Source organism: Acinonyx jubatus, chromosome D1, assembly GCF_027475565.1.
Source record: "Acinonyx jubatus isolate Ajub_Pintada_27869175 chromosome D1, VMU_Ajub_asm_v1.0, whole genome shotgun sequence".
NCBI classification, from domain to species: domain Eukaryota; kingdom Metazoa; phylum Chordata; class Mammalia; order Carnivora; family Felidae; genus Acinonyx; species Acinonyx jubatus.
The window spans coordinates 32,788,445-32,811,007 of record NC_069390.1 but is presented as its reverse complement, the minus strand read 5'-3'; the positions used below and the strand labels follow the sequence as shown (position 1 = coordinate 32,811,007).

The following is a 22,563-nucleotide window of genomic DNA, read 5'->3' as shown; positions in this document are numbered from 1 at the left end:
GCTGCGAAGGCTTCCAGCCTCTCAAAGCAGAGTAAGTTCTTTTCCTCTTTGCTCCCACAGCCTTTGTTCATCCCACCTTACGGCACTCCCACACTGTATTCTGTGTTTAGGTCTGTCTTCTCCACCAAAGCAGATCCCCCATGGACGCTTGTGAGCCCCCATGGTGGAGTGGAGGAGGACACAGGTTCTGGAAGAGACTACTTGGGTTCCAATCCTGGTTAGAGATTATAAAACATATGACCTTGGACCTGTTACTGAAACATTTTGTGCCTCAGTGTTGTCAGCTTAAAATGAGAAGGAAGAGTACCTTTCTCCTACAGTTGATGTGATGATCCAGCAACAATGTAAACGTGAAGCTCTTTGCCCAATGCCTGGCACACCAACAGTAGGACCAATGTTAGAACAGGAAGCAGAGTCCTCCTCTTTTCTCCCCCAGTGAAGACAGTAGCGTGGCTGGAAGGATAATAGGCATGCGCTCCATGTTCATGGTAACAACTTTTGCTAAGCAAGTTATTAATAAAATGTCACCAGTTAAAAAACAATTTCCAAAAGTAATCATTTCATATCCTTCAATCTATTCAACGATTTAAGAGTAAGTTTCACGCAAAGCACAAACGTAGGTAAGGGAATAGCTAAGAACATGTTGAGTGAGAATTGATTACTACCCTCAGGGAGCTTACAAGCAATTCTGAGCATGAAGCATCAGGAAATATATGTCTATTACATTAATGGCTGATTGGGTTTCACAATATATTTGACTAATGTGCATTTCCTCAACAGTGTATTAAGCCATCACGTTTAAACATTTATTTATTTTTGAGAGAGAGCGCACACGTGTGAGAGCACACAAGTGGGGGAGGGGCAGAGAGAGGGAGACACAGAATCCGAAGCGGGCTCCAGGCTCTGCTGTCAGCACACAGCCTGACGCAGGGCTCGAACCCACAGACCGTAAGATCATGACCTGAGCCGAAGTCGGACGCTCAACCGACTGAGCCACCCAGGCGCCTTTAAACGTTTCATCACATATTTAAAAAGCTATGTACAACCAATGGGTCTCATTTAGCTAAGGGAAGAGAGAATAAGAGTTTAAAGATGTTATATTTTACATACTTCAGTGAACCCTGTAATTCTTACGAATGCTCCACATTGATACAGTGCGTGCATCGGTTCCAGGTCCGTGCCCTCTGGTTCTGTGACAATGGTCACTGCTCTCTGGAGCACCGCGAGAGTCAAAACTACTTATGCATGAAATCTTAAAATCTGGGTCATGAACAAATGTGTGGCACAATCACTCTTTCCATTATGCTCTTTTCAAAGACTTTATTATCATTAAATACAGAATTATTTCTTTAAATGTTGCAATTTTAGTCAGACCTGCTTTAATGAAATCATAACTAATTTAAAACCCTTACTGACTTAAAATAAACTATCCAGAGTGTCAGTTGTTCTTTAGCTAAAAAGAATGTTACAGAAACAAAACGATTTTGCTACCCATTTGTTCATGACCCCAGACTTGGGTCACAAAACACTAATTTCATGAAAATCTGAATAATGCGTTAAAGCTATCTGTACATATTTGCATTTGACAACATCAAGGCAGATTTACTACCTTTCTCCTTAGACAGTAGCAACAGACCAACAGAAATTGGCTCCTTAAGCCAGCAGCTGGGGCAAGCTCCCTGAAGGCAAGCAGGCAAGCTCCCTGCCTCTTACCTCCTCTCACCGGTCTAGATCACCAACAGACACCTTTTCTCATGCCCTCATGGATATTTCAAATTCAAACAAAACCAAGAAAATCCACCATGATAAATTTTGGCTGCTTTTCTTCTTTTTCCATGGAAGTACATAAACGGAGGGTGGAAATCTCACCTAGGTGACAATATCTAATGATCATAAGTTAACTAAGTGGTAACAACAAATCAATCTATGTCAAGAGCCAATATTCATTCAAGAGAAAGTAGTATCCATCCTCTGAACACTGTCCAGATATTTACTGGCTGTCTGTGAAATACTCAATGCCTACTTAAATATACTGAATCTTTAAAACAACTCTGAGAGTTTAAGAAGGATAATAATTGAATTTATTATTGTATCAGAATAAAGTTTAACAGAAATCTATTTCAGTCATTGCGTGAAATTTTGAAAATACTGTTTATGAGCAAAATTCTGTTACTTGAGATAGTACTTACAGAAATCAAATCAAATAGCAAATGTCTGGATTATGCTGAGTATTTTAAACTCTAAAAAATAGGGAACACATTACAGAAGGGTTTCAATTGTTTCTGCTGTGCTTTCTGACCAATTCTTCAATAATTGCAACTGTTTTATGACCTACCTCTCTCTTTAGTAAGTATTCCTTTGATTTAGTTCTTATGTTAACAAAATGAGATGCTTCTCCTAAAAATTGGTCATTTAAGGCAAAAATGTCTTTAAAGCACAGCAGCTAAAAGGTGGAATCTGGCTACATAAGACACCTCCTATAAAAACACTTTAAGTTTACTTATTTTGAGAGACAGACAGCACGAGTGGGGGGAGGGGCAGAGAGATTCTCCTCGGAAAGAGAATCCCAAGCAGGCTCCAGGCTGCCAGTACAGAACCTGATGCGGGGCTCAAACCCACAAAGCCAGGAGATCATGACCTGAACCAAAACCAAGAGTCAGACACTTAGCTGACTGAGCCACCCAGGTGCCCCAAACATTTTTATTAGTGTGATGAATGTGATATTATTCTACTGTCTAATGAAGTAAGCTGTACCTCCAACAGACTGGCATGTAAGTATTTTTATTGTAGAATATCCAATTACCCTATGATGCCATTGTTATTCTAGAGCTTCTCTGAGAAAAACAGAGCAGTTAATATTGTTTAAGGACATGGGAAGGGATAGAATTTTGAAGCTGGGTGACAGGGGCCTTAGGAGTAAAGTGCTGAAACTACGCTGTCCCCCCTCCCCCCAAAAACTAATGTTAACTATGCCTTATAAATTGCCTATAGAGACACAGGAATATTACTGTACTTGAAACAAAGCCCTGTATAGAATTAATACTTTCAACTCCTCCTGGCAGAATATTTTCAATTCCTTGCAGAAAACAGACACTTTCAATTCCACAAACCTCCATTTGGAAAATGAAACAGGACTTCCCGTGATGTTGCCGTGAAATAAAAAATACTCTCACGGAAAATTTTTTCTCTCATCTCCATCCCTTGCTTTAGGGTTCTAGATGCAACTATGCCTATATTAAAAGCTAACTGAAATAAAACAAAGACATCTCTTTGCCAAACCTGGCAAATTTCATCAATTTCAATTTCATCCAGCAAGTCTGATCCTCATGTTGACAGGGACACCTTCTCCAGTGACCTCTTCTACACTATAACCATCACTGCATGTGACTGCCTTACAAAAACACTTCTTTAAAACACTAAAGTTGGGGGGGGGGGTTGGTTTTTTTTGTTTTTTTTTTAGGAACCTAATGTTATTTCCGAAGTTGGCATAAGTGTTCAGTTAAAATAAGGAAATGTTAAACTGAGAAAGAGAGGCCACAAGAGAACTCTTCAGTACTGTTCAGTCATGAACTTTTCTTCCTGTAACTTTCAGATACACGCATCACCTCACTGCTCTAATGAAGAGCATCCACCAGTCACACAGCCTGAGAACTGAGGCCTCAGTCCCTATGTCAAAGGTATAAATTATGGCCCAGACACAGCTCCAGGCACTGCTGAGCTTGGAAATGCTTTCTGAACAACCATGTTGTTCCAAACAAACTAAATGCTTAAGAGGCTAAAGGACAGTGGAGGCAATTATTGGAAGGAAATTTCTCACTAGGCCAGAAAGGAATAATTAAGTCTTAGCACGCTAAATCACATCACTGGGGTTAACAATGAAGTAATCAAGTGTAAATGGTGACAAAGCCCATCTATAGGACTCATGAAAGGAAATTAAGGTTGTGGGTAATCTAGACTATTGTTGCTTAAATACCACAAAAATTAGTCCCTAAAACTTCATTCATTTACCCTCTCTTTACACAAATGTGTGTGCTTTTTGTGGGAGGCAAGAAATTGGTTAATCCAGCAATTAAGGCAAATATACTGAATCATCAGAAGTAAAACACCACTCAGCTACTAATTCACAGGCAGAGATCCAACATCATCCCCATGCTACTTAGATTATACCAAGTGCTCAGAAACAAAATGCCTCCATAATAGAAGAGGCATAGGGGTTCTATTCAAATACATGGTTAAAATCATTTAAATGATAAACCCAGTGCATACTTTATATCTTACACTTTTCTAGGCTGCAGGACATAGAAGAGAGTTCACACACACACACACACACACACACACACACACACACACACACAGGTGGAGGGGACTTGAGGAAGGAAGCAGGGGAGAAAGATGGAGAACACAAGCATGATCTCCCAACAATTGCTTAAAAGCAATTAAAACCGGTTATGTTCTAAGGGAGGAAAATAATGTTGACCTGAAAAGTTAAAAAGTCTAGATTCAGACTTTGGCTCTGCAATCTGTTTATCATCTCACTTCAGAGACTCAGTTTCCCCATCTTATTTTTTAAATTATTTTTTAAAACTTTTTTTAAGTTTATTTACTTTGAGACAGAAAGAGAGAGCGCAAGAGAGTGAGCACATGAGCAGGGGACAGGCAGAGAAAGAGGGAAAGAATCCCAAGCAGCCTCCACACTGCCAGCATGGAGCCCAATGCAGGGGCTCCAACCCACAAACCATGAGATCATGACCTGAGCCCAAATCAAGAGTCAGACGCTTAACCTATTAACCGGCTGAGCTACCCAGAAGCCCCTCCCCATCTTATTTAAGGAGTGAGGCCAAGACAAAGATTTCTCAAGACCTTAAACTGATTTAGTGTATCTGTTGTTTTTAAACAACTTAGGACTCACCAAAATTTGTAAAAATAGTAGAGTTCCTATGCATTCTTGACCCAGTTTTTCCCAACAGCAACATCTCACATAACCATAATACATTAGCTAAACCAGGATATTCACTTTTGGTGCACTATTAACTATAGACCTTACTGAGATTTCACTCCTTTTTACATGCACTCATGTTTTAACCACATGCACAGATTCATGCAGTCACCACTAAAATCATAAGAAACTGCTCCATCACCACAAAAAACAAACAACAACAACAACAACAACAACAAAAACACGGGCACATTACTCTACCTGAAATGAAGCCCTGGGTGGAATTAGTACATCCAATTCCTCCTGGCAGAGTATTTTCAATTCCTCGAAGAAAAGACACCTTCAATTCCACAAACTTCTACTTGGAAAATGAAACGGAAGTTCCCATAGTGTGTTGCCATGAAATAATAATAATCAAAAAAATACTCTCACGGAAAGTTTTGTTCTCCCCTCCATTCCTTGCTAGATCAACTACACCTATATGTAAAATGAAGCAAAATAAAATGAAGACATCCCCTTGCCACTGCTACTCCACCACTCCCTCCTGCTACCCATCCAAAATCACACTGCTGTCCTCCCACCTATTTAACCCTACCAGCCACTGACCTGTTCCCCATTTCTATAATTTCGTCACTTCTAGAGTCTTTTAAATGGAATCGTACGGGATATGGAACCTACTGAAATTGGCTTTTTCACTAAGTATAATACCCATGTCATCTATCCATGTTGTTTCATGTATCAATAATTTGATCTTTTATTGCTGTGTACTATTCCACTGCATTGACATACCAGGTTATTATGGAATGTTGATTATATTCTTTTTATGTTTTAATTATCACTATGGGGTAAGGAGAAACTTTATATATACATATATATTTTAATGTTTATTTTTGAGAGAGAGAGAGAGAGAGAGAGAGGGAGGGAGGAAGCTGGGGAGGGGCAGAGAGAGAGGGGCAGGGGAGACACAGAATCCGAAGCAGGCTCCAGGTTCTGAGCTGTCAGCACAGAGCCCAACGTGGGGCTCGAACTCACAAACCGTGAGATCATGACCTGAGCCGAAGTTGGACACTTAACCAAATGAGCCACCCAGATGCCCCAGGAGCAACTTTTTAAATCTTGTTTTACCATTGATTAAGATGGTTCATATTCCAATAGGTACTATTTTAATCAGTAATTATCTTAATCACCCCGTTCAAACCTTCTCTGACTACACTGTTTAGTGAGACCCCTTCACCCTGCTTTCTTTTTCTTCACAGTTCCTATTACCTGACCTCATGTTTATTATATATTTTTTTAAACTTTTAATGTTTATTTTTGAGAGAGAGAGAAACAGAGACAGAGAGAGAGGGTGTGAGTAGGGGAGGGGAAGGGAGATACAGAATCTGAAGCAGGCCCCAGGCTCTGAGCTGTCTGCCCAGAACCCAACATGGGGTTTGAACTCAAGAACCAAGAGATCATGACCTGAGGCGAAGTCAGATGCTTAACCATCTGAGCTACACAGGTGCCCCTTATTGTATTTATACTGTCTGCCACCACCCCTACCTTATCCCAGGCCAGGTAAATTACGTGAGGGCAGGGATGCTTTCTGATAACTCTGTCTCCAGCACCAACAACAGTTCCTAACACATAAAGCACTTAATAAATGCTAACTTAATTTTTTAAGTATTGACTTATTGCCTCGATAATTATTACTTTAAAGTTGAAAGACTACAGATTCTAGGCACCTGGGTGGCTCAGTCAGTTGAGCGTGTGACTTTGGCTCAGGTCATGCTCTCGCGGAATTGTGAATTTCAGCCCCACATCACGCTCAGGGCTGTCAGAGCAAGAGTCCACTTTGGATCCTCTGTCCCCCTCTCTCTCTGCCTCCCCCTGCACTTGCACTCTCTCAAAAATAAATAAACATAAAAAAAAAAAAAAAGACTACTGATTCCATGAACCATTATACAAATACAGTATTAGTAGCTCTCAAAAAATCGTTTTGAACTTTGTGTGAAAGCTTTTTATTCACCTCCACAAAACATCTACAATTTCAACAAAGTACTGGGCCCATGAAAGATTGGACAAAACACAGGAAAAAGCACAGATAATCTTAGCATCTGACAAGCAACTTAAGTCAAAAGTCTTTTTAAATGTTAAAGGTTTATATAATCAAAGAAAAGACCATCTTTTCTGATAATGTGTTTTATTCTCCTCTGTTTTGTTTTTTAATGTTTATTTTGGGGGGGGGGGGGTGCAGAGAGAGAGGGAGACACAGAATCTGAAGCAAGCTCCAGGCTCCGAGCTGTCGGCCCAGAGCCCAATGTAAGCTCGAACCCACAAACCGTGAGATCATGACCTGAGCTGAAGTCCAGCGCTTAACCGACTGAGCTACCTACCCAGGCGCCCCTCCTTTGTTTTGTTTTTAACATACTCTGGAGGGCTACCAATGGTTCTGGGCAAGTCATATCAATAAATGTAACTGGACTTCTGCCCAGTTGATGGAGAATTTAAACCAGATCAACTGTTTTGTACCAGTCTTAAAAGAAGTGGGCCGAGAAGGGAGGGAAGGTCTGAAAAATATAAGACTCTGGTGTTCCCAGTTAATGTAACTAAAAGGTTTAGCAAATAATAAATAGATATCAGGGGCGCCTGGGTGGCGCAGTCGGTTAAGCGTCCGACTTCAGCCAGGTCACGATCTTGCGGTCCGTGAGTTCGAGCCCCGCGTCGGGCTCTGGGCTGATGGCTCAGAGCCTGGAGCCTGTTTCCGATTCTGTGTCTCCCTCTCTCTCTGCCCCTTCCCCGTTCATGCTCTGTCTCTCTCTGTCCCAAAAATAAATAAAAACGTTGAAAAAAAAATTTTAAAAAATAAATAGATATCAGGTCTAGAAACATGTAAATGTATGTCCTTGGGAAAAATGGACTTTTGTCTCCCCCACGGAAAGAAAGTCCTAGCCTCTTTAATGAGGGGCCCATAATGCACAGAAGAGTGTTAGCACCACCACACCAGATGACCTTTAAGATTTGGAAGGGTCCAAGTCTACAGTTTAAGAGGCCGAGGACACTTCAAGTAGAGAACGAAACAGATCTAACCTCTCCAGAACGAATTCGTCACCTATAAAATGAGCAGCTCATGACATCCACGATATGCAAGACAGATGAATGCCTACATCTAGGAGAGACAGGGAAGAATACTGTCATCTCGCCCACTCAACCAAACAACGCTGATCTGAAAAACCAAGATCTCATACCCCATTTACAAAACCTCGTTCATTACCTGTGTGACCTTCCCCGCTGTGGTTTCTTCATCTCTAAAATGGAGAGAATAACAGCATCTGCTTTAGAGGGTTATTAAGAGTATTAAATAGATAACACATGTAAAGCACTTCACATAATGCCTGGCCCTCAATAACATTTATTATTATTAGCATGTAAGTGAATAACAAGATGACGATGATGGTTTATCTGTAGAGAAAGACGGACCATAAAGAAGACCAAGACCGCAATGTGAATTAGATGAAAAAGGAAAATGCTTCCAGGAGAAAACCTTCAGAGCCACCAAATAACCTTCCAGCATGGGGCTGGCTGTCACCCCGTTCAAAGTCAAAACTGTGGCCACAGATTCAATCATGAACAGCTCTGCTGCTAAAGAAAAGAGCACACAGATCCAAATAGGAGCCCATCGAGTCTGTAAAATATTAACAGCTTAATAAACATCAGCTCACACAATCAACAAACACAGTGTTCAAGTCAACTAAAGAGTACCAACTAAATTAATACCAAGTTGGCTAAATGAAATGCCTTGGGGGGAAAAAGGCTCATGGGTGATGCACTTTTATGCTGACTTCCCTATAAAAACATCTTCAACAGGAGAGGCAGGAAATTCCAGTGAGTGAAAGGGAGCAGCTATATGGAAACCATCATAGTGCACACTTCGCTTTTTCATTTACTTCATCGTTTTGGTTCAAAGAGGCACATTCAGAAATTTGCTCTGTAAGAAGCAGTAAAGTCAGTATGTTAATGGATCCTCATATAACATCTAAGTGAATTCCACAAAAGAAAGAAAAAGCAAGCCAAAATGCACACAACTGATACTTTGCTGACACAGAAAAACTCTATTAACATAGAAAATGATGTGAAAGCTTTCAAACAAAATACAAAACGTAAAGAGACTGACATACTTTTCAAAAAATTCTGCTGTGAATAAAAGATTACTTAATTTTACACAGTAAGTAGATTGTTTAATGTAAATTACTCCTAAATCAACTCACAGACTCCGATCGTGTGCACATACACGTAGATGTCTGTGTGCTTCTGCTGGATACTTTATGTTCGGTTCTGATCTTTTCTCTCCCTGTAAAAACCTGCAGCTTCTCACCATTTTGTTTCTGATTGTACCTTCTCCTCTTCTAATAAACTATCGACTATCCAAGTAAACTACAGGAGGTACAAACAGAGAACACCTGAGCTTCACAAACTACCACCCGCTACCTGTGGGACGTTTGGGCAAGTTACTGAACCTTTTCAGGTCTCCAGATACACAGCTATGAAATGTGAACCATGTCAGGGACCTAGGATGATTACTGTGGAAATTATAGTTAACACGTGTAACATGTCTGATACACAAGTAAGCCCAGCAATTCCTCACCAAATTTCCATTTTTTTGAATCAGAGTTTCCAGACATGGGCACGCTAAAAATTCAAAATTTTGTCCCTGTAAGCAAAATGCTCCACATTGGGAGCATTTCTCCACAAGTCCTTGGAGGTATCAGAGTAACTGTCAGAGGCCAAAAAGGGGGCTAAGAATTCTCTTTTGGGGTGCCTGGCTGGCTAAGTTGGCAGAGTGTGGCACTCTTGATCTCAGGGTTATGAGTTCAAGCCCCACGTTGGGCATAGAGCTTACTTAAAATAATAATAATAACAATAATTACACTCCTTTAAAAAGTATAGCATTTAAACAAAATCCGTTTTTAACAGCTTTTGCTATTACTAATATATACCATGCTAATAATATATTGAGGCTATAAGTAGTTAGTAATATCAAACCTCACTATAGCTCTAAGACATTAAAACCCAGACCAACATTTTATTTACACTTTCCACATGACACAGGATCTCACTCCTAGGTGTTTACAAAAGTGAAATGAAAACCTACATTCAAACAAAACCTCTGTGAGAATATTATATTGGCTTTATTTATAACTGCCAAAAACTGAAAGGAAGGCAAGTATTCCTCAACTGGGAAATGGACAAATCAATTGTAGCACATCCACATTATGGACTGCTCCTCAACAATAAGAAGGAATATTACAGAATAACATGTGTAACAATATGGTAGAATCTCAAAAGCACTATGGTAAGTAAAAGAAGCCAGGAACACGACTACATTCTGTTTCACTCAATTTCTAGGACATTCTGGTAAATGAAAAACAACAGAAGAGAACCAAGGTAGAAAACAGTTCACCAGCTGCCAAGGACTAGGGGTAGGGACAGGGGAGGACTACAAAGGGCATGGGTGGAGGCAAAGAGAAATGTTCTAGATCTGGACAGTGGTAGTAGTCACATTACTGGATGCACTTCAACACTGGCAATGCTATACACTAAAAAAGGGTGCATTTTAGAATTGAGGGATTTGAGGGGAGTTTCCTTATGAATTCAAAGCTATGAAAGTTAAGCAGTCGAAGAAAGAAGATGGAACACCCAAGATTAAACTAGTTATTTTAGGATAAAAATGTGAAGGCACTAAAAGAAAGTGGAGGACCTCAAATAGGCTCATTTGTGAAGAACCATAAAATCTAAGCTTTCAAAAATGTAACCTATCAAGAGCCAACAAATTTAAAAGAAATCTATGATACTCAAGAACTAAAAAGGGAATTATACTTATGAGAAAATGTGAGAGGCAATAATTCCTCTCAGCACACTGTTTTACAGCAAGGTTTAGTGATGACACCAAGAACCATCAGAAATAGCTTCTAGATAAGATGTATACATACGTTACAGGAAAAAAAAAATGTATACATACATTTAAATATTTGGCTATATCTGGGATAATACAGGAGCTCATTTCCTTTTCCATAAATCAACTCCTGTCAAAACCAGCCCACATGTCTGGGAGACAATAAAACTAGAATTTCAGGCTGGGGTAACTTCGTTGGAAAGGACCCTGATGAAATGTATGCCTTTATCTCCTTCACCAAAGTCATGAATCTTCTCATCCTGGGATGTCATAGAGTTTTGTTTTTGTATTTTCCCCTTCTGGAATGCCACCTCAGCCAAGGTTGTGCCAAGGGCAAATTCTTTTAACACCGAAGACCTGAAAAAGGCAACTGATTTACCCCTCTTCTTCACATTCTTGGCCCTCTCCTGCTCCCCCCCCCCCCACGCTTCTGCCCCCCGGATAAGCCTCCACATTGTAGATTCAGATGCCACAAAGCAAAGTTGCTAATGCTAGCTGAACTGAAACACAGTCCCCAAGTAGAAGGCTGGTACTTTGCAAGAGAAACCTATAAAGGTCAATACAGCAGTACTTAGCTAGTAGACAATGACCAATTGACCTTGAACTGACAAGAAGATAAACATAGAGGCAGACAGTCCTCAAGGCATGTTCTATTGGGAATCAAGCATCCTCATTCCCAATGTGTGTATCCATTAAACCCACCACGTATCAAACCTGGGAGAACAGCATCCAAATGTCCTGCATGCCCACACACACATATACACGCACACACACACGCGCACGAACACACACACACACACACACACACACACACACACACTCACACAAGTTTCCTTTGGTGAAATATATGATTAAGTCGGAAACCCACCATGCAATCAGGTCATACAAACTTAATTCAAACTGATAGTAGAAACTGATTTATCCAAAACACAAGATTCCTTTTCCACAGAATGTAGCAGGGCTTTGGAAAACACATCTGATTGCTAGCAGCACAGCCTGTGGTTAGCACACAAACTTGCCAACCTACCATGAAGTACGAAGCCTTCTGCTGCATGCCCTCACAGCCCCAGACTGTTTGCAAAGGCCAGGAATGAAATATTCCATATGTTTTCTTTGTCAGTGACATGGCTATTGAAAGCAAGGCCAGGGTAGTCTCCCTGCTGAGGGACTGGGTCAAGCTATTCATGTGTAACCAGGCAGATGTCAAGATGGTAATGGGAAAAACATCCCAAACATTTTTTTTTTTTTAAAGAAAGAGATCCCGAGTAGAAAACGCACAACTGTATTTGGAACACTCAGCCAATCTAAATAGGTTGTGAGCGCCACTGCGTATGTTAGCTGCTGCTCTGGCTTTATCATTCATTTTCAGATCAGGTCTGAATCAAAACCTAGAAAAGTTTTTAAACTTTCTGAGAATGATTTAACTGCTTAACAAGAATGCCATCTAACTTTTTAGAAATGCAAAAGATCTTAAAGAATGGATATGGGCTCTAAAATTACTTTTAAGATAATAAGCTTCTCTTTATCTACAAAACTCGAGCATTAATCTCAAATGTAAAAAGGAATATACAAGTATCCAAATAACCAATAAAATGCCATTTTCAAAGTACTTAAAAAGTTCTCTCATCATCTGAATGTTTCTAGAAAGAACGTGATATGAAGAAAAAAGAATGCAGTAAAAGTGTCAATCCTGAGTAAATCTCATCTATCCCCAACATGGAAAATGATCTGAGAAACTACAGAAGGCATGCTTTGGCATGAGGCTTCCCAAAGAGTTAGGCATGGTTTAATGAAAATCCTGTGTTCCAAAGTCTGGAAGTAGAAAATTTGAATCTAAAGATCACACTGACACTGCCTAAGGTTACATGCCTATTGGCTGTGAGGAGAAAAAACTGTGTTCCCTGTTAGGACAGCACCTTTCTACTGGACCAGTGCTGTTGGCATCACAGAGACCCAGGGGAGCCAACACGATTCTCCACCCCCCCCCCCCAGCTCTCTCCTCAGGAGAAACTGTAACTCCTTCCCTCACCCCAGAAATGAGGCTTTCTTGTTAGAAAGGCAGTAGCACCACCTAAGAGAGATCTTGACAAAAGAGTATACACTACTTTCTCTCCAAGATCTTTACAGTTTTTTGAATGAAAACGATCAGCCAGATAAGTAGACATTTTTTCCATCAGCACAATAGCTCACTTATGAAGTCTACAACAGCCTGTGGACCTGGTATACATTCAAAGAACAAGAGAAATAGGATTCACACACACATGCAATGGCTTAGTCACTCCCAAAAGAAAGGACAACAAATCGGGTCCTCGCCGTCACTCAAACAGGTCATGCTGAAGTTTCCTACATGTCACCCTCGAAGATAAAGTGAAGTTACCTCTTTTTGCAGATGGAAAAGCCAATTCAAAGTGGCTACATGACATGCCCACACTGATTTGGGAACTCGAGGTCATGATTCCTTGTGCCATACTCTCAAAAACAAAGTCATTTTTGAAGGCCTGTTCATAAAGATAGGCCTATAAAAAGAAGACTCTGGAATAGTGACATAAAGAGCTGGATTAGTGACCATGGACTTAAAATGACCTTGGAAAGAACAGAAGGCCAACAAGAAAAGTTTCTTTCTTACAAAGATAGGAAAATACTAAGATTTAAAAAAAGAAAAAAAAAAGAATGAAATGAAAAAAATTTTAAAAAGTAAATAATTAAATAAAAATTGAATAAACTAATCAAATGAACTACCAGAAGTAGCAGAGAAAGGATGAAAACTGATTATTATAAACTGCTAAATATCAGTAAACCCATAATGTGTGTTTTTTTTAAAACATGATACGAAAATATTTGAAGTGTATTAAATTCACTTAAAATCTCCTAATTAATTCTGATCATATTGTATACACATTCTGTCTGTGCTTCAATTTATGTGAGATAAGGAAAGTTTGAAGAGAACTAAAGGGCAGTTATCACTTTGGAATATGCCAAGACTAGGTGGATCTAGTGCCTAAAACAGAAGAGTGTTTGGAAAGTCTTCTAGAACAGTAAGAACCCTAAAGGTTAGTTGATGTTTTTTCTCACCCCCCAACTCCAAAGAGTCAGTAGATTTTTTTTTTAAACAGTAAATTCTATGCCCAAAGTAGGGCTTGAACTCACAACTCTGAGATCAAAAGTCGCATGGTCTACCGAGTGAGCCAGCCAGGCGCCCCAAGAGTCTGTAGACCTTAAAACAGAGTTCCTAAGGTGTAAATCATTCAAGAGCTCGTGCTCTCCTTCTCTGGAGAATTCTCCCACAGGAAAGCAGCTGATATGGCTTCCACCACACAGGAAGGGGGACAACATAAAACAGAGTGGCCACCACAGGTCTCTTCCCTCCTGGAAAAATCTCATCTGCTGAGCCCTTCTCCTATGATCCATGTAGTTTCTCCAAGAGCCTCTTAGCATTTTCCCTTAGGAAAATAGGGGAAACCCAGAATTTAATCAACAGCACCACCCAATCTCTAGAGTTTCAGAGAAAGGACTGCCAACTTAGAAGCACGCCCCCTATACCTAAGAACCTTGACAGGAGTGAGAATGAGGACATCCACCCGTCCTCCTGGGAAAACTGTTCCAATCAAGATCTTCAGGGATGTTTTGATGTCACCCACTTGTACTAAGTTACTGTCTTCAGTTCCTACTAGAAACTGCCTGGATGAACTTCACCGCCTGAGGGGAATGGAGAAGTGAGACTCATTCCTCAGCCCTGCCTAGTACAGCTCCAAGCTGAAGGTATCATCTCCCAGCCAAATTTACATCACTCTTCTTAGGAGGGAAAATTTTCCTCAAATAAAACCTTAAAAATGTACGGGACCGTGAAGACTCTAACTCATGATTTTTCTGGATATGGGCTTCTGAAATCTGATTCAAGTATCAAAAAATATTTTGTTGTCAAGGTGCACTAAGATTTTCATTCTTTCAATGGTCAACTTTATATTTAAAACTTTGCTAAAAAAAATAAATAAAAGGCTACATTCTATTGTCAAAATAGAGGAAAAGAAAAAACTAGCCAATGGGGCTTCCACAACCTTTTACTTGTCTTGATTCTGAATATGTAAAAACAAATTAAATATGAAGGGTAAAGAGTCATTAAATAACTTGAAATATATTAGATATGTTTCCTCCACAAGTTTCTCACCAGCACAGACATCAGACCAGCCTGGGATACATGGCCCAGCCGCCTCCCAAAATATCTATGGTTTACATTTCCTTACAAGGCTATTCTTACATTGTTATGGGCCAACATGTTGCCACAGAGGGGTGGTTCGATGCCTTCCCCATAAGGTCTTTCAGTACAGTAACGCTAGGAGAACCAGAAAAATATTTTTTTTAATTTTTTTTAACGTTTATTTATTTTTAAGAGAGACAGAGACAGAATGCAAGTGGGTTAGGGACAGAGAGAGAGGGAGACAAAGATCCGAAGCAGGCTCCAGACTCTGAGCTGTCAGCACAGAGCCGATGTGGGGCTCGAACTCATAAACCAATGGATCGTGACCTGAACTGAAGTTGGGCGCTCAATCAACTGAGCCACCCAGGCGCCCCCAGAAAAAAATATTTTTCAAAGACGTTCATTTCTTGGACATGGACTCTTAGAAGGGCATTCCTGAACCTCAATCACCTGCATCTAAAAAAAGAGACACCCAATGCCAAATCTTGCTGTCGACTCAGTGCCGAGGGTGAGTGCTTTTGACAATTAAGAGATGTAATGGTATCAAAACACGCTTTAGAGACTGAAAACAACCACTCCAAACTTTCAGAATTTTGACTTCATTACACTGGAAGGACCGTGCTAAACAGAGTGCCGGGCATCTACACTGTTTAACAACAAATACTTGTCTATGGGTGGGTAAATCCAGAGTAGACGACCACATAATTATACCTTGCCATTTAAAAGGGGGACTGGAGTACAAACTTGCTAAAGTCTTTAGAAATTGAGGTTATTAAATGTCTATGAACTATAAAATCACGATCTGTCTCTTGCTAAGCCTGATTTCTAAACTCAGTTTGGAACTCACCCAGCTTCAGACCATAGGGCTGCTACCTGGCCTACAGTGTGACCATCAAGTACTTAAACACAAAATAAATGCCTAGAAAAGCAGACAAATTAGCCATTTGGGTAAGAGTACTAACTTGCTAAATGCCCTAGCATTTTATTCTTCCCTGGCAGGACTTAAAAATAGAGGATTTTATCATCTTAGTGAAGCTCTAAAAAAAACCCTGCAGCTCACTGAACAACGTTGGGGGCAAAAAGGAAAGAGTTATCCATATTCTTTATATATGTGAAAAGCTGTTAGCATTGTCAAAAGCTTGAAGGCTGACCAAGACAGCTAAAGGCAAGCTGGATAACACCCTTCTAAAGCCAAAACCTTGAGATCGAGCTTGAAAAATTAAAAGAGCAAAGCTATCTTATCAAGAACACTCTGAGTTATATTAGTTACATTTTTCAGAGTGAAAGGCACATCTGGCAGGGTTTAACTTTTAACCCAGGTATACCAACAGACATTGTACTTTTATGGAAATTTATATCTTTTTTATAGAGAAAAAGTGAGAGACAGTCTTAGAAAAAATTCAATGAATCACTAAAGGATTCCTAGAACTTTACTTGCCTAATAGTTGACACAGGTTCAGAGAAATTCAAAGCAGTCAGAGATCTGTGCCATCATCTAATCCAAAATCCACTATTTACTGATCAGAAAAATGGGAACGAAGGGATAGGTGCAAACAGGGAGACCAGAAACCAAACTCCAAACTTGCAGGCTGTCAGTACTTTTGCTATTATAAAGATGACTAAAATAAGAATTTGAGATATAACTGACAGAGGCCAAGAAAATGCCTAAACTTGCCTGGATCCACCTACCAGTACAAAACTTTGATCTTCCCTAAGAGATTAAGTTGTCAAATGTTACCTTACAATTCTAATGTTGAGAGCCAAGTGCCTGGACTTTAAATGCTTGATACCATAACTGTCACTAGCATTTGGTTCGGCTAGAAATCATAAAACATTAGTGGTTACTGCAAAACCTTTAGGGGCTCCCAATGAGAATTAGCGTTCAAGTCCTAGGTATTGTTCAGACCACACCCAGCACATTGTTGCCTCCAGAAGGCAGTGAATTCCCCATTCAATGGAAATATGCCAAGAGAGTTGGGACAAATGCAGAAGCTTCCTGGGTGGGTGAGAGATTCCATGATTTAGACCATATACTTCCCTTAACAGACAGGATGCAAGAAATGTATAAAGAATAATAATCAAATTCAAGAGAAAGAAAACTCTTGGCAGTTAAGAGTTGTTTATTTTCTTGTTCTACAGGTGAAGAAACCAAGGCCCTGAGGGGTTAAGCATGTCACGAGCTCAAGGTCACTTGTGTGATTTGCAGGCAGGTCTGGAAATGGCTCTCCATATGCCCAGCAGAATGCTCTTTCTTCTCTTGTATTTAAAGAGAACCCAGTAGTTCATTAGTTTGTAAAAATAAAGGATCTATACTTCAAGATGTTCATGTGTTGGCCTCATTTAGCAGAAAGTTCAATTGTACAAGATAATAATACATCTCTAGAAAGACCCACCACACAAACTAACATTAAAATAATTCAGGTATCGAGGGATATCAAAACTCTACCATCAAGAAAGATACAAATATTTACCACTAATGACTGACCTGCCTGAGAATACAGTAGACATCGGAGGAAGCATAAGAAAATACTTTCAAGTGATACTATTAAAAGAAGAAACGTATTTGATGTAGTGAAAAAAAAAAAAGCACATAGTGAAAAAAAAAAAGCACATCTTAAGGAAGAATCTGAGATGATGCTTCCAACAGAAAAAAAAGCAACAGGTTATTTTTAAAAACACTTCAAAGCCTCTCCAGTAACCATGAATTCTGTACAGAAAGCTCGATAACCTGCCCAACGTACAGGGTACACACACTGGGAAGGTTGGAGAGATTATGACTAATTATATGGAAGTGAGGACGTTGAGTAACTTTTTGTACAGTATCCAAATTACTGAAACCGAATGATTTTATTTTCCAAGTGTTAAGCCATACCCACAGGAAACAAGCAAGGCTATTCTACCCTAGCAAAGCGCCTTAGCCAGTCATGCATTCTGCAGCAAGTCTCCATGGCAAATTTCCTAACACACACTTCTAAACACAAAGAACTCCTCCTCCAAGTGAGTGGTAATGAAGAGGCTTGAGCAACTTCACATAGAACAAAATCCTGCTGCTCCTGGGATCTTTTATGAGAGGATCATAACATTATCGACAGCTTGCCATCCTAAAATTATGTGAGAATTATAAATTAGAACTTCTGGGAGCTACAAGCAGCCTTAGATGTAATCTAGTGAATCCAATTATTTCATGTTTTCAGATGAGGAAATGGTTACTAAATAAAAAAGAAAAGAAAAGAAGGGAGAATGACTTGCCCAAGGCCACATAATATTTAGTGGCATGGTAAGGACGAACCAAGGGATCAAAGCCACGCAAACAGCCTGTGTGGTCTTAAAACTGGTCACCAGACATAATCTAGGATGTGGAAACCTATGCTCTGGTTCTACGGCTTCCAGACGTCAAGGTAACCACACATAAACCAGAGGACACACATATGCAAACCCCTCCCCACCACCTCGGTGATTTCACCCCTCTCTCCCCACAGTCTAGATTCTGGGAGTGTCGGTGATTCAGAGTGACCTATTACCATTAATATAGGAATAGCCTTGAATCCCTCTGATAAAATAAACTTTGGAATTTTAATACTAGTAAGGTTACTTCCCTCAAAACACCGCGGGGTGAATTGTGACAAGCCAGTGCATTGTGACACAGGATTGAGAACTGCTATTGCAAAACATAAATAATCACTACAGGTGGAGCAAATAGTGTGAACACAGGAATCCCATCAACAATACTGAGATTATGTCTGACTCTGCCCCCAGACTCGGATAAAGCAGCTTTCAGCAGGAAATAGACACTGTTGGACTGAACAAGTTTAAACGAGCCTGAAGGAGAAGACGCAGGTATCCTCTCTCTGGGGCCTCCTCAAATCTGGACAAAAGACTAAATGCTGAGAATGCTGAATTTGGCAATCTTGTGTGGGAATGATGTCTGAATCCCAAGCCCCGACTCTTCCCTCAGTGTGGCGTTAAGTTCCTCTCTAATCACTGCAACATTTTTAAGTGCCTGCTGTGTACCAGGCTCTGTGGACTCCAAGCCGAGTAAAATAAAAGCTCTGCTCTTTGTCAGCCCAGGGTCTCCAACGTGGGATGCATTCATTCCCCCCGGCAGAGGGGAGGATGTTACACCATTGAGCCAGGAGAAGAAAATAAAATCACTCTGATTAATCAGTCTTTCTCATCTTTTTAACTTGTATCTGTGTAATTTTATGGGTGTACATGCTCCAGAAATTAGGAATAGGTAAACAAAAGTTTGGGACCATGGATCTAATCCCCTGGTGCGTGTGGCTCACTAAAGCTACAGTGGGACAACAGATCAGACATACTTGGGAAAAGACCCCAGGTGATTGCAAATCAATTGGAGTGTGCAAACCGACAGTACCTGTCCATGCTCAACATGGCCTTTGAGATTCACTTGGACTAGCTGGTTTCCCAAAATGCAAACACACTGCCCTTGAAATGCCCTATAAATGGGGTACTCACACAACATATACTTTTGAGGATGAAATGATGAGTACTGGGAATGAAATAAGGAGTTATCTGTATACTCTGGCTATAGGTCACAAGTGGAAGAGGAAAATGTTACACATTTGCTCACCACAGCAGCTCAGGAAGTGCCATGATGGTGCTAGTTTAGACGATCTAATGGGGACAGGTGCCAATGATTTTTGTTTCCCATGCCTTGAACAGTAAGTTCTGTAAAGGCTCCACGTCGAGAAGAGAGCATTTCACCACCTCCAGTGAGTTCTAAGGGAAGATGCTCTACACAGCAGTGTGCTCTCTTAAAAATGTAACATTTCTTTGTGGTTTTATGCACTAATGTAAAACAGTCCCTCTCCTTATGGGACAAAGATTTCCCCATCAAAACTGGGGAAATCTGCTAAACAAGGTCTTTACAACTGGTCAAAATAGTAAAAACATGGCTTTCTATGAATAGAGGGGCTTGAGAGGTTTCAGGTAAGGAATCTCTGCTGCATGAATTCCCTAAGTTTCATGAGAACAGGAAAAAAACAAAAAACAAAAAAACAAAAAAAACCAAGCAAACCAGCCCTATCTCCTCTACTCAATCTTCTTTCCCTCACTGCTCCCGGGTCCCACGCAAACCTGCCGGTGTAATGTACCTGTTTGTGGGCACACCGCTCTTCACTGCAAAGTTAATTTCTTTCAGTGAAAAGTTCAGCTCCACCATACTGGAGGAAAATGACTTCAAATACATAACGAACACGTGACACAGGAAAAATAAAGAGGGGAGCTGGAGGCAAAGAATGAGACAGGTTTAAGGCAACAGACTGCAATCCTCAATAAAACCCCACTGGCAGACAGCAATAAGCTGAACCCACCTGGAAACACAGCAATGCTTTGGCCTGCAGAGCAAGGATGTCTTCACGGTCAGTTATTCCTATAACATTGTTTATTTCTCAGAGTTCCTTTTCCTTGGTCGTAAGGTAAAAGGAAATTCCCTTCACCCAAGGACCTCTCAGAATCCCGTCCTCTCTCAAACAGCTCTTTCATGGCTCTTGATTGAATCACTCCGGCCACACAACACAAGAGCCAGTGCGCACACCAAGCCCTGCATTCAATTACCCTATTCTTTCTCTATTGGCGGTATTTGCCAATACCACCTACAACACCTATTTCAGAGTCCTCTGCTTTTCTGAAGGGAATGTCTAAAGCCTCAGGTCCCCCTTTGAGGAGGGGGGATTTTAGAAGTCAGAACCATCTGAGTGGCCTTCCCAGCCTCAGGCAGCTCAAAAGAAAGATACAAGAGAAAACTGCTGCCTTCCATTCTGGTTGGGCAGATTCTATGCTCCGGAACTTTGATTTTCTTTCAACAGCCTGTACTTCAGGTCAGCATTCCTTCTTTAAAAGGCCTAGTTGGGTAAGGAGAGTATTTTCACCAAAAGAAACCTGCAGTTTCCTCCCCCTCCTCCTGTCTTGTTTTTACCCGGTTCCCCCGCGCGCTCCGGAACCCTGGGCGTTAGTCGGTGAGTCCAGAGCGGAACTGGACCGAGGTGCCAAGTCGCTCTACCTGGATGAGGCCAAACTGGAAGGGGATTCGCCCTGTACATTGGCACAGGTGTGTCTTCTCCCCTCATGCTGGAACCCTGAAGGCTCCAGGTGTTTCCCCCACGAAGCGTGCCTAGGTCTGCAGACTCAGGCCAAGTTCTAGGCGCCCTCAGCCTGCCCGTTGCGAAGCTGTCGCCAGCTGAGCGGGGCCCCGCGTGAGAAGGGAAGGTCTCCTGAAAAGGCTGACAGGGGCAAGCGTTTCCAGATTCCACCCTCCGGCTTGGCCCCAGATGCACTTGGGAGGGGGGGGGCGGTGACTGTGCCCTAAAAGTCTGGGGAAAAGAGCCACTCGCGGCTCGGACCCGGGCTGGCACAGTTTGTAAAGCCCGCCGTGCAGGAGTGGGTGCCCAGCACCCCACACACAGGTGACCCGCGCCCCAGTCCTCGGGACGCTTGTGGGTGGGTGGGGTGGGATTGACACCGGCTCCGCCCCCCCCCCCCAGCAGCCGTCTGCCCCCCTCCCCGGCACCCGGACCCCGGCACTCACAGCGCTTGGGTGAAGGCGCTGAGCCCCTCGGGCACGGCCGTCAGCCCCTTCCCGGAGCAGTCCACCCGACGGTCGCCGTCGCAGCTGCAGGGCGCCGCGCAGAGAGGCGGCGCCGCGCCGCTGGGCTCGGCCGAGCAGCGCAGCCCCAGGGCGAGGAAGCAGAGTAGCCCCAGCGGGCCCGGCATTGCTGCGGCCGCCTCCTGCGCCGGCCTCTCCCGCGGCGCGGCTCGCTCGGCGCGCCTCCGCTGCCCTCCGACGCCCCCCGCCGCCCCGGGGCGGCCGGCCTGCGGGCTGGGGCGGGGGCTCTCCCCTCTCGGCGGTCGCGCGGGCTGGGCCCCTTCAACAGTCCGCGGCAGCAGCGCAGGGACGCGGCGCTCCGGAGTTTCGCCCTTCCCGCTGCTCCATGGAAGCGCAGAGGCAGCCCCGCTCGTCCGGCGGCTCAGGCCAGCCGGCCCGGCCGTGCGCAGCTGCGGGGGCCGCGCTCTGCCATCGTACCCGCCGCCCCGTCCCCGGCCTCCCGCCGCAGCCGCTCTTCAAGGTTGCGGAGCGCAGCCTTCAGCCATGCCGGCCCCTCGCCCCAGCCCCCGCCCGGCTCTCGTACAAACACCCAGGCTCCTGCTCGCTCTCTCGCCGCCGCGGCTCAATCTCCTCCCGTCCTTTTCCCTTCTAGGGTTGCACGCTCGGGTTCCCAAGCCCCCAGCCGCTGGGTTATGCAAATCACTTAGGTACATGCAAAACTAACCCTTCTCCCGGAGCGCCATTGGCCCGCGGAGGTCTCGAGCTCATTATTATGCAAGGAGGGGAGCCGCCACAGGCCAAGAGTAGGACCAGAGGGGCGTGTTTATCGGGCGTGAGTGACAAGGTGGTGGTGGTGGTGGTGGTGGTGGTGGTGGTTCAAGGCAAAAATCCCTGGTTTGGCCAGATGTGTGTGGCAGGTCGTGAATGGAAGGTAG

General features: G+C 42.5%; 1 protein-coding gene across 3 annotated transcripts in view; it reads right to left on the bottom strand.

Moving 5' to 3' along the window:
- Nucleotides 1–22,293, bottom strand: part of LGR4 (leucine rich repeat containing G protein-coupled receptor 4) — a 101,950-nt gene extending 79,657 nt beyond the window's left edge. For 2 of the 3 annotated variants that reach the window (XM_027072961.2, XM_053203359.1), the window contains exon 1: nt 21,611–22,293. In XM_027072961.2, the coding sequence (XP_026928762.1) occupies nt 21,611–21,795 (185 nt within the window). In that variant the 5' untranslated portion in view covers nt 21,796–22,293. Of the gene's footprint in view, nt 1–307; nt 2,434–21,610 lie in introns of those variants that run through there. The other variant, XM_053203361.1, reaches the window with a different exon arrangement.
- Nucleotides 22,294–22,563: the final 270 nt, after the last annotated feature.